This window comes from Polypterus senegalus, chromosome 2 (assembly GCF_016835505.1).
Source record: "Polypterus senegalus isolate Bchr_013 chromosome 2, ASM1683550v1, whole genome shotgun sequence".
Taxonomy (NCBI): domain Eukaryota; kingdom Metazoa; phylum Chordata; class Cladistia; order Polypteriformes; family Polypteridae; genus Polypterus; species Polypterus senegalus.
Genome location: NC_053155.1, coordinates 140,532,623 through 140,552,487, shown reverse-complemented (window position 1 = coordinate 140,552,487; position 19,865 = coordinate 140,532,623). Strand labels below are relative to the sequence as shown.

Sequence of the window (19,865 nt, the reverse complement as noted above, 5' to 3'; positions counted from 1 at the left end):
GTCTTGTGTTGTATTGGCACAGTTGGTTCCTGCCTTGCTTCAAATAATGCTGGCATAGCCTTCAGCCTACTACCCTTGTAACTAAAATAAGCACCCTTAGAGTAAATGTTTTCAGATCTCCAACAGAAATAGAAATTGTGCTAAAAATGACTTATTTTGAGGCCAGGAAGTTTAAGGTTTTAAATCTGCAATTCTCTCATTTTCAATTTAAGACTTTAGTCACATGAATAAACTTTCATACTAATTGAATTTTGTAAAGAATTTATTTGTCAGGGGTATCAAAGCTGGATCTTGTAGTGCTGCAGTTGTTGCATAGTTTTGTTTCAGCTGCTATCTTACAATGCTTTAACTCCATGTCTATAAGGTCCTGAACCCTCAACAATTTCCTTTTTAATTAAGCAACAGCCAAACAATGAGCTGCAAGGAGATCTAACAGTAGATCGAGGTATCTGACATTCTCTCTAACCAATTTCTTAACTATTGTATATGGCAATTATTATTCATGAAACATGCTTATTAATTTCATGCCTTAACAGTCTCGTTCTGCCACAACAAAAATCTCCAAAACTATCGTGTGGGATTTTTTTCCCCTTCCTGTTAATTTTATTGAGCAAAAAAACACACACACTGAATGGGTGATTTTGATATTCTGAAATTTTGGTCAATGCTTAACTCCTGTCTGAAAGAGAACATGATGGTACACATGGTACTATAGATGGAACTTTATTTGTCCTGAGGGGGAAATTCTGTTTTTTACCGAAGCTCTTTAAATAAATAAATAAATAAATGCATAAATAAGATATATGAACACATAGATTGACTAAAAAAGAAATGTTAAAATTAAAAAACTTGGCAATCCCTGTCACAGTGAGTGATTATGCAGGCGTACTGCTCTTGATATAATGGAGCCCCAGTAGTGTTTCTTGACAAACGTCTGCTGTATAATTTGTTGGCTGAAAGTACTCGGTGTGTCAGAGAGGTCATTCATAATGACACTCCGATTTTTGTTTCATTTCTCTCCTCCCCTTCTATCTCCAGGAGGTCCAGAGAATATCTCATTACTGAAGGTGAAGTTTTAATTATCTTGTTGATTCATTTGGCCTTGCTTGAAGTGATGTCACTGGCCCAATACCAAAGCACAGAAAATCGCAGTGGCCATCACAGAGTTGAAGGATGTCACGACCCCTATTAACAGAACTAAAAAGATCTTCTCTGCCTGCCCTTGTATAACTTCTCTGTGATATGAGACCAGTCCAATCTGTCGTTGATGTGGATTCCCAAATACTCATAGGATCACACCACTTTTTGTTGCCTGTGTAGCAGGGAGCAAATGGATAAACAACAAAATGAGACAGTTGTATAACACCAAGATCAAGTATTCCTACAAAAATAATGTAGACTTGTTATGGTTACAGAGCTGCGCCATTTCAAACATTTCTATTTGTGCCCATATCCTCCTAACCATACAAAACAGAGTACATTCAGGTTTTAGAACAATTCATTTCATCATAATAGTGCCCTCTTTTGGCTAAGTACCAGATTAACTCTTTTCATAGATTCCTTCAATATCTGAATAGAAAGCATACAAGTCAATCTGGTGGGATCTTTTTATTGGAACTTCTTCTTTAACCTTTCAATTTATCCAACCCTCCCAAATTCTTTAAATAATGAATGATTCTCTTCTTAATTTTTGGAGTTTGATTAACTAGATAGAACCTTTTGTCCCCAAGGGGAAATTTTGCCATTTTACAAATTCAGTAAAGATAGATGCGCACACTCGCTCACTGTGGTTTTCTACTATGGTTTAATAGTACTACTAATAAGCTTCTTTTTAAAGCCACTTTTACAAAAAACTAATTTACGTATTTTTTTTTTTTTACGAGCAGCAGCACTGTGTGTTGCCTTGGTAAGTAGTTGTAAGCTCTGGTCATTTTTGACTTTTAGTCTGGGTTTAGTCTGTTCTACTGTTTTACTTGCTCTGAGTCACCATGTGGCACTTTAATTTCTTCCTGATAAAGTTGGATATGTGTAGCAAATTTCAAATTGGGGTAATGCCAATATGCAGTGGTTACTACCTAATAATAAAATTGCTCCAAGAAAGGACAACTGGTGAAAGGGTCATGGGCACCCAAACCTCATTGATAGTGTGGGAAGCGAATTCCACAGAAGATCTGCTGCAGCACAAATGGCGGAAAAACTTGATGCTGGCCATAAGAGAAAGGTGTCAATACACAAATAGCATTGCAGCTTGCTTTTTAAGGCGCTGCGTAGCTGCAGACCACTCGGAGTGCCATGCTGACCCTGTCCACTGCTGAAGTGCCTACAAAGGGGACATAACTGCCGAAATTAGATCATTTGGACAGCCATTTGTGTGTGTGTGTATGACATTTGCGTGTGAAAAGATGGCAGCAGGATGTGCTATGGGAGGAAAGCAAACAGTCAGAGGCAATGTTCTGCTGGGAAACTTTACATATCCTGGCATTCATGTGGATATTACTTTGACGTGTACCACTTACCTAAAGATTCTTTTAGACCGTGTACACTCCTTCATGGGAAAGAACCTCTGATTACAATGGCCTGTTTCAGCAGGATCATGCATCCTGCCACACTTCAAAACTTGTTCAGGAATGTGTGAGGAATATGAGAAAGCATTCAAGGTGTTGACTTGGCCTCCAGATTCCCCAAATCTTAACATGATTGAGCATCCGTAGAGGCAGGTAAGTCATTATGAAAAATAGAAAATAACAAAGTAAATTGTTCTAGTGGTCTGTGCTATAAATTTGTTTGCAGTACGATTCCAAAATTTAATTTTTATAGTCCAAATACCTGAATTTGCACATTTCCTGTTCAAAAAACAGGAGAAATGTGAGGCGAGGCAGCAATGAGCCAAGCCTCACAGTGGACTGCACTGTCTCCCACACACTTGGTTAATGCGTGGAATTGGTGCATGCCTGTTGCCGTGTCTCTGTCACCACTATAATGTTTACAGACATGTTTATTATACACCCTGACTTTCCACAGTCTGTCTAATATATTTAATGAATGTGTGTGACATATTTTAGTCTTGCTGATCAGACATAAAACTGCAGTGAAAAAGCAGAAGGTGAAGCAGAGTGTAACATGCCGCACTGAAAGGGGGCACATGTGAGCCCAACAGGTGCTTGTTGCTGCTGCTCTTCTATGCAGAGGCTCTCTGTGGCAATAAGGTAGCGATATCAAAGTCAAGTGCTCTGCAGTGGTCCTTTTATTTATTTTTTTTATTCTGACTGACTGCCAAAATGGAAGATTAAGTCTTTTAAAACTAAAGAAAAATAAGGAGGACTTTTACAAGTAAATGACGGGGATTTTCGTGGAGAAGGATAGGAGCATGGACAATAAACGGTTTTCAATTTTATAAAAAAATGGGGTCAGACTAAAAAATAAACAATCCAATATTTAAAAATTAAATTTTGACTTAAAATTATTTTTTGTTTTTTTCGTATCCTTTTGTTGAACAGTTTGTATTAAAATTGATTAAAGCATCAGAATTAAAAGCTTTTAAAAACAAGTAAATATTTTCAATTAAGGTCAAAATTTGAAATTTTTTTTTTTTTTTTTTGTACACCCCTCGATACTTTCATTTGTATCGAAAGAGTATGGCTTGTGGAATTGCAATGGCAAATTTAGAACACATGGAGGCCGCAGAGCAAATGTGCTCTCTCTGCTCTCTTTTTCTGCTATAAATGTAATGTTCTTTCTTAACCAAATATGGACCTTACCTATGTGTGTGTGTGTGTGTGTGTGTGTTTGTTTTTTTTTTTTTTTAAAAATGCTGATCAGATATGAAACATAACCAATAGTGAATGGGCATGTCCCAATTGAATAGTGAATAAGCTACTCCTTTGGGTTCATATATTTGTAAATCTGACTCTGAAGGAGTCTGTGCCTCACCAGCCACGAACCTCACCGCATGTCGCTGCTGTAGAATGTGCTGGAAAGCAAAGTCTGATACATGGAGGCACAACCTAGCACCTTACTGGACTTAAAGGATCTTCATCTAACATCTTAGTATCAGATTGCACATGATACCTTTTAGAGGTCTTGTGGAGCCCATGCCTCAGTGGGTCAGAGCTGTTTTGGAGGGGTGCCTACACAATATTAGACAGGTGGTTTTAATGTTGTGGTTGATTACCATGTACATACAGTAAATCTTTAGCTTTTGAGGGATAACATTGCTAGAAAACTGCAAAAAACTGACGCAAATATTAATACATTGAACATGTAGGCAATAGTGGGTTAGGTTCCTGCAACAACCAAAAACTAATCTTTTGATAGATGTTGCTCAAAATATGATCTATAGTCTTTTGGTCACAATGAACACAGTAAACATTTTTTCCCCCCTATCTTACTTGTATTTATGTGTATGAAAGCACATTTTATTTAGTCTCTTTGGATTCACTTTGATGCACATGGTCACCAAGAGTGCATGCATTCTTGTGAAAACAGGTTAATGCAGAATAACCATGCATTTTCCACATAGCAGAGCAGATACAGTTAGTTCAAGTAAAACTTCAATTTCATTTTATAAATACATACAACCCTAATAGGAGAATAACATTAATTCCAAGTGCAAATGTTCACAAATTGAAATTTTTACAAGTGTATAGTAATTCAATATTATGATAAATGAAAAGGTTTTTTTTTATGTTTGTTTAAAATGGTTTTACTAAGCACCTTAACTAAAAGTTACTTTGTTAGCCAAATGAAACATTTTGAACTTCTAAAGTATGGATCAATGTTTCTGATTAGGACAAATTAGGACAGATTACATTATATTATCTTATATTATAAGAAGAAATGCAATGATTTGTCATGCTACACTGTGTTTGGTTAAAGGTCCTTGCAATATTCTATTTCAATTTGTTATCAGGTGGTGTGTTTTTGTTTTAAAACCTATATGAAAGGGTGAACCAATTGTCTTTTAATGTGAAATTCATGTCTTTTACACAGTGGCTCTATATAGTTCTAGACTGAAAGTGTTCAAATACACTAATGAGGCTTTAGATTTAGTTTTTAACGAAATCCAGCTATTTGGCCTAGTAAGTTGTATTTCCCTTTAAATGTGAGAGAACTGTTCGAAATGTGTATATTTGAATTTCAAGCTCTTATTTCAGGACTTGATTCATCCTTCGTTCAGATCTACTACACAAATTGTTTGATTTTGCTAGCTTGTGTGTTCATACTACTTAAAAGAAGTAAGCATATAGTAACTAGATTTTAATTGCATAGGCAGCATGTCTGATAAATAATTGATGAAGTGTACTTAAACTAATCCTTTCTTCCATCTTTTAGCTGGAAGGTTTCCATTGCAACTGTTGCAAACATGTTATATATTATATTATATTATATTATAATATATTATTATATATTATATTTTGTATGTGTATATATTATAGATAGTCAAAGCACCTCTGTTGGTCAAGTTACTGTGTTAGCTTGACCACATCTCATCAAGTCATTTTCTGTAATCCGCTTGTCATGGCCTCTAGTTGCACTTCCTTGAAATAAATGTTGATTATGTTCATCTGTATAGACCACTCTAAACGTTTATGATTTGAGTGTAGTCAATGTTTAAAATGACCTTATTTTTTGGAAGAATTTTTTCTGTAGTTGAATGTACATAGAAAGCTGAGAGTTAGTTAATAATAGAGCATCTTGCATATACAGACTGTAATGTTATAAATTCTAATGGCTCACCAAGTCAAAATATTTTGTTAGGGTCTAGTTGAGTGCACAATGCTTTATTAATGCAGAAAGCAACAATGAAATGTAACTTTAAATTTTGGTAGGGGAGCCTGAATAGCAGGACAAATCACCTTAGAGGTTATTTTTGTGGTTGCAGCCAAATTGATCCAATACAGTTAATTGGGGTGCAAATTCAACTTGATTTATCTTTAATTATTTTAAACCAAATAAGTTTAATAGAAAAGACTTATGTTTATAAGTTCAGAATGTTTTACATACTTTATGTACGACTGTTGGTTTAAAATACAGTAAAGCCAAAGATAGCTGCTAATAAAATGCAACAACATCAATTGATACTGTATATATACTAATATCTGAAAGCTTGAAGACATTCTGTGTAAATGGTAAAAATATTAATGTAACAAGCTAAGGCCAGCTATCCATGAAGGAAAAGAAAAACAAAACTAGTGTACAAAAATATCTGTGGGGGCCCCTGATGATTAGGTAAATTGCCCTAACACACTGACCACTCAGTCTTTCTCTAGTCTCTCTCTTTCTCTCTCTGTCATATTCCAGTGAGGACTAGAATTCTTTTTGGAAGATTACAACATGGGAGTGACATTGGTGTTGTCTTTGGTCATAAATCAATCCTGAGCCCCATTTCGAATCTGAAGAAGCATAACCAGATTAAAATAGGAAGAGTGTGTTCCACCACTGCAGAGAAATTAGAAGAGAGAGAACTTGAAGACTCTGAAATAATGAATTTCAGTGATTGCTACAATTAATATAAAGCAATATGAGTAGCCTCACCAGTAACATTTGTTACAGGAATATACTATACTGAGATAAAGGGTTCTTAGCTTTGATGTACATGCTGACGGCATTGGGACATCTCTAATATTGGTGGGCATTTCTGGCCGCTCTGTAGCTAATAGCTGTTCCTCCAGCAGCACTTTGATTTATCCTTGAAATTTAGAACACCTGCAATTTGAGACTGCAACATTTGTCCTGGAGCAGAGGCGGCATTACAATCTGTAAGTGGATACTAAGCCATTTATTACTTGTCCAAAGAAGGATAATAAACCTGGCTCTAAACCCAACTGCAATCCATTGTAGTGATTTAAGGACTGCAGTTGTATGCTCACGCTTCTGCTTATGGTACTTACTGGTGTGTTATTAATTAGACACAGAGTAGTAAGTAAATGATTTAAACAGCTTATAATGGTTAATTTTGCTTTGAATGAATGGGGGGAAAAAACCTGATGCAAATATATAAAGTATATATTTCAGTTTCTAATATGGTTAAAGCAAATTTAGAAAGTCTGACAATATCACAGCTAAAGTTAGGTATTGTTCTGTATTACTAATAAATATGGTGTTGTAAATGTCTACCATCCTTCTGGCATTGCACTTGACACACTTTGCCTCACTAGTAATGATCCTAGTCGGGCTATGCAACATCATTTGGCCTAAATCGGGGGTGTCCAACTCCGGTCCTGGTGGGCCACAGTGGGTGCAGGCTTTCATTCTAACCATCTTAATTTAGTAGGCCATTTTTGCTGCTGATTAACTTGTTTTGCCTTAGTTTTAATTGAGGAGGAGTTGTAGTTGGTGGTTGTTGTTTGGCTGCTCATTAAGGAAAAACAGTGAGACACAAAACAAGCCGCCACATGGCCAGATAACCTGAAAATAAAGAAAGGTGAAGGTCTCGGGCCATGTTGGTCTGCTCAGGACATCAAAACATTTTGACAGTGGTGGTAGAAAAAATAGAAAATCGGCAGTCTGCTGAGGCACAGTGAGAGCAGCAACAAGTCATTATATTCAATAATGGCTTTAATTGACAGCAAGAATTGGCTTCTTAAGAGGCAGAGTGGTGGTTCTGAGGCTAAGGATCTGAGCTGGTATCCAGAAGGTTGCTGGTTTTCATTGCCAAAAGAGATTCTACTCTGCTGGACTCTTGAGAAAGGCCCTTAACCTACAATGGCTAACCCAGCTCTCTGACCCCAAGGGGTATGCGAAAAGGAACAAATTTCTAATACAAGAATTTGTATAAGGTGAAATAAACAACAACAAAAAAGACTGGATGGAGTGAAATTGGTTGGAGTTTGAGTTCCAATTTAGCTGGTCATCTGTTGGTGGCCTAACAGAAATGAGATGTGAAGCGAGCCATTTAATGAAGAAACAAATCAATTTGGAGATTGAACATAAAAACATGGCTATTAAAATGAAGGGAAAAGGAATTCATTAGAAGTGAAAACTGCTTGCTGATTAGGAAAAGGGTTAGAATAAAAACCTGCAGCCACTGTGGCCCACCAGGACTGGAGTTGGACACTGCTAGCCTAAATGGATTATTTGATTTGAAGGAACTGATTCCTGAATATTCTTACCCGCCCCAGCTCCAGAACTGAAGTCACATTGTCCTTGTCTGGAGTAAACTTCTCTGTTTCTGTTGATGTAGATGTCAAAATGGACCTTAGGACCATTAACCAAAAATATTTAGTGGGGAGAGGAACTTGTAGCACTTCTAAATTCTGTTTGGGTGAAGTTCAGAGTGTTGCATCTGAGCCAAAAAATGTTCCAGTGTGCAAAAGATCAGTATAATGAGACCAATGAAAAATCTGCAGACAGTCAAGATATGTAGCCAGATGTGAAACTTGGTCCTTCTGTTTCTGGAACTACTTTAGAGTTGCCAGTCCAGAACAGCCCACAGTCTGCTTCAAAATTTTAACCTCTGATTTTATATGTGAAATGTATACAGAGCAGTGTTGTGTTTCCTCACACAGTCCAAAGATGTCATGCAGGTTTTTTTTTTTGTTTGTTTGTTTTTTTTGAGTGGAGTGTTTACTGTAGAAACATTCTTATAGCCATATATCAAAGAGAGACTACAATAACTGGTGGCATTGTTTCTTTAAAAAGAAGTTTCCTTATGTTATACATTTAGCACATATGTTGTTTCCTAAATGTGTATACATTTTACTAATGTACATTAGGAAGTTTGGAGTAATTAACAGTGATACTATGTAGAGGAACATTGGTGCTTGGAAAATGATTGGCCTCTCCTTTTGAGGAATGCATTTGTTTACCCTGGCTAAAGCAACAAGAATCCTGCTGAGAAATGTGATGGTCAGTGCACACCGCTTGCCTGTCATGTTAATGTGGCTCATAAGAACTTGTAACAAATAGGGCTGCTGCACCAGCTGTGGCCTCTTAGCAAAAGCACAATCCTCTCTGACCAAACTATACAAACTGCATAACTAGCAGCGAACATAGTGCTGCGTTGTTTTTAACTGAGAAATAAGTGACAAATTACACCGTAATTCCAGTAAATGATTAACTGATCTGTTTTGCTTCAGAACTCCTGTACTACCTACATACTGTATATGCTGTATTTTTTCAACATTTTCATTTATTTGTGCAAGTGTACCACAACAATTTTACTGTAGCTTTTTAGTATGTTTACAATATGTGTATGGTAATATGCCTTTTGATGATAAAATTTGTTGTATTTCTGGGTATGTTTTTTGTTTATGCTTTCTAGTGCATGAAATATAGGAGGATTTTTACTAATTTAAGTTAATTTGCTTCTAAAGCAATTACATTTGAGTTTTTTTAACACTTGTTTGAGTAAAAACATTTTGTACTTTTTCCACCTGATATAGAGTATGTTTATACTGTATATGTATGTACAAAATATTTAGAGAGAAAGGTATAGATACAATGATGTGATATATTTTGCCCCATCTTCATCTCTTGGCTGTGTGTGTGGTGTTTTTTTTTTATGCTGAATGTTTTCAGGGCATTCTAAATTTCTTAATGTTAAATCAGATGCCAAGTAAAAGTATAAACCTCATCTACTGTGACCTTTGTCAGAGACAAGTTGCTAAAGTAAACAATCAACAAGCACATAATGCCACAATAAAAAGAAAATTCCTGAAGGAAACACCTACAAAGTGGCTTTGGGACTCCACCGATGAGAATAATCTTTATAAATGAAACACTAAGTATTGAATATTCCAGGAGTGGCTGGCTTGTAAAAAATACTCCAAGAGCAGCATACAATCATTCAGAAAGTGTCTAAAGATCTTTTATTAAAAAAATACAGTATATCACTATATATAAAATCCAACTTCTATGTCTGTCCGTGTTTCACGAGAGAACTACTTAACGGATTTAGATCGAGTTTTTTTTTTCTATAATCTGCTTGAACATTCCAGTTGATTATCACACAAAGTGTCATAGTTCACTTGTGGTAATGATTTTATTTGTGTGAATTTGTCTGAGAAAGATGCTGTGGGCCGAGGGGAGGGTTGCAGGGCCCAACTCACTCATGCACCAGCCTCAGGGCGTATCTTGCATTCACTTAGCTAGTGAACAAGAGAACTACTTAATGGGTTTAGATCGGGTATTTTTCTAGACTTTGTTTGAACCATTCCGGTTGATTTTACGACTTCTGACATCGAACTAAGAATCATAGTTCACTTGCAGGAGCGATATATTCACGATAATCCGAGAAAGAAGCTGCGGGCCGAGGGGAGGGTGAAGCGTGATGTGAGGAGTGGGGACTCGGTCTACCTCTATGTTTTGGAGTGTACCTTGCCTCCGCTTAGCTAGCAATACCAATTTTTGTTTGTGGTGTTTTTTTTTTTTTTGTCTTGTTTCACTATTACACGGGCAAAACTGTGGGAAACAGCCAATCAACTATATAATAAACACACGTGTGTGTGTGTGTGTGTGTGTCTGGTTCCTCTGAGCAGTCTGCTTGGTCAGTTTGGCTTTGATAACTCTATCAAAGGAAGTTTGACTGTGAGACACAAGGAAAAGAAAGACGTGTAGGAGCCCCGAAAGAGTGTTGTCTTCAAAGATGGGAAGAATAAAAGCAGTTAGGAAGTGAGCAAGGTGATTTGATATGTTAGAATCTGAGCAGTAGGCTTTACTGGAACATGTTAGAGAGGCGGAGCACTCGTCAACAAAGATTCAGACACGAGGCTACTGAGGAAAGGTGCTAAAGGTACATGTAGGGAAGATTATATGAAATATTTTAAAATTTATTCGGTTACCTGTCTGACAGGTAATATGGCTGATGTCCTCTGTTTCTCTTTATGAAATATGACTGTTTGATTCCACAGCCAAAATGACACCTGTGGGGGGAAAAAGACTTCATTGTGGAGTAGCAAAAAAAAAAACTCTGCTAACCAAGAGCATAAATTCTCATTTGTCAGGAATCACTGAGATTGTCAATCTTTTTTCTATGGAAAGATGACACTAAAGTAGAATGTTTTGGACAATATTCAACCTCATTATGTCCAGCGTTATCAAATATAGCATTCCAAAGTAAGAACATCATACCAACAGTCAAAGGTAGTGGTAGTGTGACAATGCTTTGCTTCTTCTGGATCTGAATAACTTACTGCTACCAAAGGAACCATGAACTCTGTAGTCTGCTCAGGCAGCAAGATGGTGGTACAAAACACACAAGAAAATTAACATCAGAATAGCTGAGAAGAAGCAAAATTTAAACTTTTGGAGTGACCTGGTCAAAGTCCACAACTAAACTCAATAGAATTGTTGTGGCAGGAACTGAAATGAACCGTTCATATGGGGTGGACAAAACCAATGTTTTTTGAATTAAAACTGTTCTGCAATGAAGCGTGAGGTAAAAGAACTCTATGGTGATGTGAAAGATTGATCTTGTACTATATTAGGGTTTTTGTTGAGGCCCTCATAGTTAACCAGGTCATCACAGTAGACTTATCCAGTTAAATGTAATGGATCCATTTATTTATTTATTTTTACATAGTGGCAGCTGGTGTGTGTTAACTTTTGTTCATTCAATAACTGACATAAGTAAAATAAATGCATTTGCTCAGTTGCTGTTGATCAAATATTAAACTTGAAAGTCCATCCATCCATCCATTATCCAACCCGCTATATCCTAACTACAGGGTCACAGTGGGGGTCTGCTGGAGCTAATCCCAGCCAACACAGGGTGCAAGGCAGGAAACAAACCCCGAGCAGGGCACCAGCCCACTGCAGAACTTGAAGGTTTTATTGTCAAAGTTCCAGTAGCAAAGGAACTGAAGGGATGGACACTTTACCAATCACTGTATGGGTTTATAAAGAGAAGGAATCAGATTAAAATATCTATTTCTTTTCTCTCTGAGCTCTGTATATAGAGAGAAAGATAAGGGGAAAGGAGAAATAAAGTTCTCATTTATAGTATAATTGGATAATACAGAATATATTTCACAATAAAAACATTAGCCATTAAATAATGGACTACAGCTAACTCCATGGCAGTTCTTTATCTAGTTGTCGTGTGAATGTTTTAAAGTAAATAGTATACTACAGTACATATATCGTATAAAATTAATGTATGAATGTAAGCTAGTTAATGACTTGTGCTCCATGAATTTGCAGTATAAGCAGACCCATCAGAATGACACACCACCTTTTAGAATTAATACTGATCTTGGCATCTGCTTGCTTTCTCAGAAGCAGAAGAGTTCAACATGTGCTGTGCTAAAGGATACATCATAGCAGACATTTTTATTCGCTGGGTAAAATATGCTTTTTCTTTTTAAGAATTTGTCCATGAAAGGCACCAATGATTTCTACAATTTTAGAGAACTGCCTAAGCACAATGAGCTGGGAACTGGTAGCTACAGGATAAATTTTTTTTTTTTTTTTAATAAAAATATACAAGGTTGAACATTTATATTTTGAAAATGTTCAACTAAAGCTTGCTGAAATAGAGCAGAGGACATCCTGTGGCAGGCAGATTTAAAGAATTAGTGATCCTTGTGTTCTGGTTTGGTGAACAAATTTGTGGGCATCTGTCTGGAGGGTAGGAGTTTATTATAAAACATCTTTACTAATGACTTTTGAGAAGAAGCCAAAACACTTATACTGTCTGTCTCTGTTATTCAAGGTAATTTTCTGACAATGTCTGCACACCCCTTGTAATACAGAGTAAAATCAATTTTGTCTTTAATATTAATTTCTAATTATAGGAAAAAAAATGAATATGAAACCTTTTGATTCTTACTAATTAGAATTATTTTTGAAATTTTGAAGTAGCCCTTTTACGTCTGTTTTCAGACCCTTAAAGTAAAATACAGTGGTACCTTGGTATACGTCTGCTTTGGAATAAGTCCAACTTGGTATACATCCTGTTTGGACACGAAAAATTTTGCTTGGTATACGACCTTTGTTTGGAATACGACTCGCGTGCTAACCTTGTTTACCTCTCTCGAGACAAAGCGTTAGTGCGGCAGTTGCTAGCATTCAGTGAATAACCCGCTCTATAACTCTCTTTGAACTTTCACATGTGTGATATAGCGGGTCCACAGCTCCTGTCAAAGTCCAGCTTTAAAATAAATAATCAACGCGCTCGCAGCTTGGTGAGGGGGCGTGGTGGTTATGTGGCTGAAGGTTGTCAGGGCGATTCGCAATGTGGGCGTTTCTCACCAAAGTGCACTTGTGAGGGACTGTCCGCATTCATGATTGTTCCTGAGGCTGCTTATCTTGATAAACAGAAGCGCGAGTCAGCTAGAAGGGCAGTAAAAAGAAAGAACGGACGAGAGGCAAACCTGCATCGTCACAACGTGATTTTGTGTTTTTTTTTCATGTAAATTTGAATTGATTGTTGAAAAGTATGAAGGTGGCATGCGTATCCGGGACATGGCTGTTGCATACCATTTGCCGAGAACGACGGTATCTACGATTGTGAAAAACAAAGATGTTATTAAAAAGTAAAGTGAGGTAAAATTTTCATTTATTTCATCTAATTGCTTTTGTATTTATGTATTTTCGTATTAAGCAGTGTTTAAATTATTTTATACAACCCCATCAATGTATAATATGCCAATAGGATTTTTTTTTTTTTCATGGGAACAGATTAATCATTTTCCCATTTCTTATGGGAAAAATTTGTTTGGTGTACGTCCTGTTTGATATAAGTCAAAGGGTCTGGAACGGATTAAGGACGTATACCAAGGTTCCACTGTATTTTACATTGAAGCAGGCCTTCGCTTTGCCATGGGAGGGTATGGTAGGGACTTGGTTTTTCCTGTAAAATTAGTTAACTAATAATCTGCTGCTCCTTATTGTTTTACATATTTTGTGACAACATGTTGTGTACCATTGATACAAGTAAACATAAGTTCCCACTTGCTCTCTATAACACCCCAATGTAACTGTAAGACACGTTCTTCACTATAATACACTGCTACCATTCCGCATGTTTAATCGAAATTTGCTTCAGATATTAACGGCTTATTAAAAAACTTTAGAATTGTTAAACTAACAATCTAGGTTGTAAAGACATTTTCTTGATGTGAATCTGTCTATTTTTAAATTTATAGATATCATGCCTGAATTATATTTAACAGGAACTGTAATTCTCTGATACAACATTCCCCAGAAAAGTCTCCATAAAAGAGTATTTTTCAGGCTTTTCATGAATCTGTGTTGTGTATCTATTAGTAACTGACTAAAACTATTAATGTCCTCAATTTGAAATTGGCCACATGTTGTTAGATCTCTGCCATGCAGACCAGAAGATGCCAGTCCATGAAATGGGGAATTTATTGGTCAAACTACCTGGCCCTTGAGCATTGAGGTGGGGTGTTTATTTGTGATCTGTCTGGAAAGGTAGTGACACTTGGCAATTCAACACCACTTTGATCAGAAAAGGACAAAGCTGAAAGGAGGTGGATTGATGGGCAAATGGTGTATTGGGGTATAGATACTCAAATTGTGGAAAGAAATGTAACTTTTAGTGAACACTATTATTACACCCCAATTTCCACTGCCAATTGAGTAGAATCATTTAAATTACTGGATCCCACTATTCATTTTTTTGTGTGCACACGCTAATGATGCTACATGTGTTTGGCTTGAAACCTCTGCAGCACATTCAAGAGGATATTTTTTTAGCTATAACTAACTTTTGTTTGTTCTAAAAATGTAATTTAAAAAGTTGAATGAAAGTTTTGACAGCATTTAATTTTATTTTTGTTTGTAAATGAAATGTGTTTGGGGTGAGAATCTACACCTCCAAAATCTGAGTTCATGGTGTTTTGGGGTTAATGGGTGAGGGGAAAAGTGTCTTGTTTTCAGCAGTTAATGGTTGAGCAACTGTTCATTACCTCAGGGTCGTGGTCCTGAGGGAGGGAAGAGGTGACTATGTGATCGATTAATAAAGATGGGATCAGTTGCAGCAGTGAGTCATTTTGCTAAAGCTTTTACTTGAATATTCAGTTTACATTCTTATGCTCACCTATGATCATGAGCTGTAATAAGTGACTAAAAGAATGGGATTTTGAACACAAGTGGCTGAAGTTCTGTGAGGCTACTTGGCTTCTCCCTCTATTATAGCAAGTGAGCCCAGCAACCCTACACAGGGCCTCCATAGCAAGAGAAATCATTTCAGGTAGTTTGGGCACAAAGTTATAAGGCCATCCTTGGTGCTTCCAACAAAAGGCCCAAGGCATATTTGTAGGATTATCTCCAGGAATTCCAAAGGATGTTTGAAGTTGCTGAGAATTGGCTGGGTGAGTTAGCCCAGCTCAGCCTGATGGTATCATTACTTTTATGAGGATAAGTGGGAGAAATATGGTAAGGATGATATATTTAGAGAGAGAGAGACACAGTTTTATTAAATTGATTATACATGTTTTCAAAAAAAAAATTCTAGTCAGTTGTATTTTTTGAAAAGCGTTTTCTTTGACTGTTAAGTAATTTAACTTTTTTCTTTTTCTTATTAGCAGCCGATTCAACGTGCTTCGATTTCTAAAAGGGAAATCAAAAGGAAATTCCTTCACAGAGAAATCTCCGCTACTAAAGCTTTCTACTGAGAATGATGGGCAAGTTGACTTTTGTTATTCATGTATGCGCTTTTTCAATGGGGTGGGGGTGGGATGCGGGACTTATTTATAGATTTATCCAAATACTTGTGGAATTCTAATAGGAATTAAAGGCATCAATTTACAAAACCCTCCCCAAATATTACATTTTCATAAACTCTAGGCCATGGGTCTCAAACTGAGATACTGGAGAGCTGCAGGTTTTCATTTCAGCCCCTTCCTTCATTAGCAACCATATACTGCTGCTAATTTAAAATACTGCTTTTGCCTTTATTATAATTCATTTGCTTAATTTTTTTTACCCTTAACAGGTGTCCAAATAGTAAAGAGATACAAAGCAAGCTGGCAGATGACCGACCAACTTAATGGTCTGAAACAGTCCTTGATTGGAATGAAAAACATGGCCCCCAATTTCTTATTTAGTTATTGAAACCAGGGTTTGAGTTGTATGGCTTTTTGGTGGTCTTATTTTGCCAAATCCGTCATTTCCAAAACTGATTTTCATTTTTCTGAGATCACAATCCACATGTTTTTTTGGTCAGTATTTCTCAGACCTTCATTTTTTCCTTTTCAGATATTGAGAAAGATATTGTATGAAAGACACAGGTACACCTGGGATTTAAATTCTCCTGGTTGTCTATTGCCTCACTTTGCATTATTGTTTGGCTGCTTGATAAATAAATTAAACAATTGTAATCAAGGCAATGTCAGTCAGTCATTATCCAATCCACTATATCCTAACACAGGGTCACGGGTGGGGGGGTCTGCTCGATCCAATCCCAGCCAACACAGGGTGCAAGGCAGCAACGAATCCCGGGCAGGGCGCCAGCCCACCGCAGGGCACACGCACACACTAGGGACAATTTAGGATTGCCAAAGCACCCAACCTACATGTCTTTCCCTAGGGAGAAATGCACTTAAGCTTGGCCTGACTTTGTAATGCTGCTTTTGACATATATTTTAATGCTGCTTTTGACTTTAGATATATATAGATATATATATAGATATATATAGATATAGATATAGATAGATTGGTTTAGATATATACATCAGTTCAGATGTATACATTGGTTGAGATAGATTGGTTGGAATTTACAGGTAGGCACAGTGTGGCCACCTAAGTTTTTAGCATCTCTCCTTCGCTTCATCATTGCTTCAATATTGTTATTATTGTATGTATTTTATACAAGTAGCATATGCCTGTCTGCCACTTATTGTTTCATACGCCGTCTTTGTTGGGGGTCCTCGATTTCAAAGCACTTTTTTTTTTCTTTCATTATTTAAAACACTTGCACAAAAAAAAATTGCTGCTTGTCTGCAGTTTGCTAAAGATCACGTGGACAAACCGGAAGGCTATTGCATTCAATAAATATATTGTATACTGGGAAATATAAATGAGCAAAGTGCATATAAATTCAGGTACAGTCAGGGCCGGATTTAGATGAAAAGAGGCCCTAGGCTATTCCACTTATGAGGCCCTTTCACCTCCCATTTTTAAGTTTGTAAATTACATGAGAGATAATAAAATACATCATTACTGTGATAAATATCAATATGTCAATATAACCGTGAAATTATAAAATAAAGCACGTAATATACATTTTTAAATATACAAATTAAAACATATGTTAAGAACTTACCTAGAATTCCGCGAAATGAAGATATTGTCACAAAAAATTTTTCAATAGTCTATAAACACTTCACTAAAGTATTGAACCTACTGAACTTAAAAGGCGAGAATCAAATGATCGTGTACGCAATCCTAAAATAAGAATCTTTTCAAATAACATTAACACGTGTTTCATATTATCGAAGTAACACGAATATAACCGAACGTCGGGATATCAATAGGTCTGTTCGTTTGTCTGTTCCAATCTGCACTTTATGCAAGAACAAACCAGAGCTTAGTAGCATAAGGCACGTCAATATTTGCCATAGCAATCCGTGAACGTATGAACTATACTTTGATGCAATCTAGTATATACAAACGAACAGACCCAATGAGCCGAACGCGTTGATCTCAACCAATACATTTTTGTTTGTTTATTAGTCATATGCGTAGAATTTCTCCTTATTTTCGGTTCAGTGTTTTAGTGTTCACTGTTTTTAGAATACAGTAGTGTAATTTTAATTTTGCTAACAATTTGAATGTAGGCCCCTCTTGATCTTGAGGCCCTAGGCTGAAGCCTAGTTAGCCTATAGGAAAATCCGGCCCTGGGTACAGTATGTTGAGACTGAGCATGAAAGATGTCAACAAATTAATCTAAAAATGACATGCATTTATGTGTTAAAGATTTTTATCTTTGTTATAGACTGTTAATAGCTGCCTTTATAATTGATAACTTAATGGGTCACACTTTAGTTTAGTTATGTTCAGCTCACCATCTGCAGAGGTGTATCACAAAAAGATGCATGTTCTCTGGCAACTGTAGCTTGTTAAGCCTCGTCTTTGGGGGGTGTGTGTGTTCCCCCCCTTCTGTATTTTGATTTTGATATTCACGTATTTCCTAATGTGGACTCCATGTTGCACTTTGGAAATTAAAGCTGTTCAAACTTTTTTTTAGTTTTTTTTTTTTTTTTTAAATAATGGAGAATATCTGTCCATTAGGTTAATTATTTTAAAGAGGAGATTCTAAACCAATGTTATTGCCAATTCTAACAATAAAACAAAATGAAAAAAGTATTAGAAATAGTTTACTTTTGCATTAAAGTATGTCAGCACTTTTTGATGTATTGTTCTGGCTTTTCTTATTGTAGTGGGGTTTCCAAAATGTTGTAGCTACTGGAAAGTTTCAAATTTTGATTGTGATGCATACACCAAAAACATTCCACAGTCCAAGTATCTTACAATCTGATGAGAAGAAAAAAATACTATACACAAAAACCAAGTTCTTGCTTGTGATGCTTCAGGTTTACATCTTCGGTTTCTAAGATACTGTATGGATTACTACTGTAGCAACACATATATAATATGGTATACAATATGAAATGTAGTCAGAAAACTGTCCCTTTTATTCCTTTCAATTTGTAACTGATGTGTTTTTCTAACTAATTAATGAAAATTGTTACATGGAAATATACTTGAACTTTTAAAAACATTCCATTAATGTGTTAGCTTATAGGGGATAAAATCATTATCTGTGTAGTTATGTAAAACTGACATTCTATTCAAGTGAAGCAAATACTTATGTGACTTTAACTTTTTAGGGCTGGCTCTTACACATACATTTTTAGAAAATATGTGAGGGATATTTAATTTAAAAAAAAAAAAAAACAAAACCCAGAAAGACTGAAAATTGTCAAACACTATTTACAGAAAATGTGTGTGAATTTACGGAGATATTTACTATTGCGTATCCCAATCTGTGTTACACCACAAATTACAAACATAGCACATTAAATGCAAATGAGGCCTTTTTGGCTAATAACAAGAAATTGCTTTTTCAAGAAGTGTTTGAATCTTTAACCCCACACCATACCTTGATCTTCCAAACAGGCTTTTGTCATATGTACACTTTTTATTGGGCAATCTTACTGTTGTGTCCCAGAGTTGGACATGGACTTTTCTGTCAATCTCTTACAAGACTTGTCTTTCATTTAATCAATTGGCACTGTGTGACGGAGGAGACTAGTTCAGTGGCATAGGCTTTAATAATCGATCATCTGGTTTAAATACCCTCCCCTCCAAAAGAACAAATTTGCATATAGATGCAAGAGTGTTTACCTTTGTTTAGAAGCTGTATAGTTTTTGGGCATAATTGGTAGAACACAATATGACATTTTACATTCTACCTGTTTAGCCTTATGCTCTCTCCATTCTGGTAGCTTTGGCACCTGGGTCAGAGCATGTTCTACCACTATCCCAACTGAGTATTTGAAAGTAAATCCAAAGAACCATACAGCACAGATTTACTGTAGTGGGGAATAAAGCCAAATTTCTACTCCAGTTTTGATCCAGTGGCAGTTTGCCACATCTAGTGCCCCACACATTTCCTTTTTATAATGTCTTCTGTAGTACCCAACATTACAAAGCTTTACAGTAGGAAAGACTAATGTGGTGGCTGTTGGTTGACGCTCAAAACTACAAGAGCCATCAGGCAACAAATATTACTTAATCTATATATGTAAAATTTAATTTCTGTCTGAGCATCATATGAAAACCACTGCACCCATTTCTATAAACCTTTGCAGCTTTTTTTCCTGACTACTTGTTGCCTAACACAGAATATAGGATGATTTAGATTTTCTACATGTATTTATATATAAAAAAAACAA

At 36.2% G+C, this 19,865-nt stretch overlaps 1 protein-coding gene across 2 annotated transcripts in view; it reads left to right on the top strand.

Moving 5' to 3' along the window:
* oca2 (oculocutaneous albinism II) overlaps nt 1-19,865 on the top strand; it is a 313,977-nt gene that overhangs the window by 55,325 nt on the left and 238,787 nt on the right. The window contains exon 3 of one of the 2 annotated variants that reach the window (XM_039744702.1): nt 15,495-15,590. In XM_039744702.1, the coding sequence (XP_039600636.1) occupies nt 15,495-15,590 (96 nt within the window). Of the gene's footprint in view, nt 1-15,491; nt 15,591-19,865 lie in introns of both variants that reach the window. The other variant, XM_039744701.1, reaches the window with a different exon arrangement.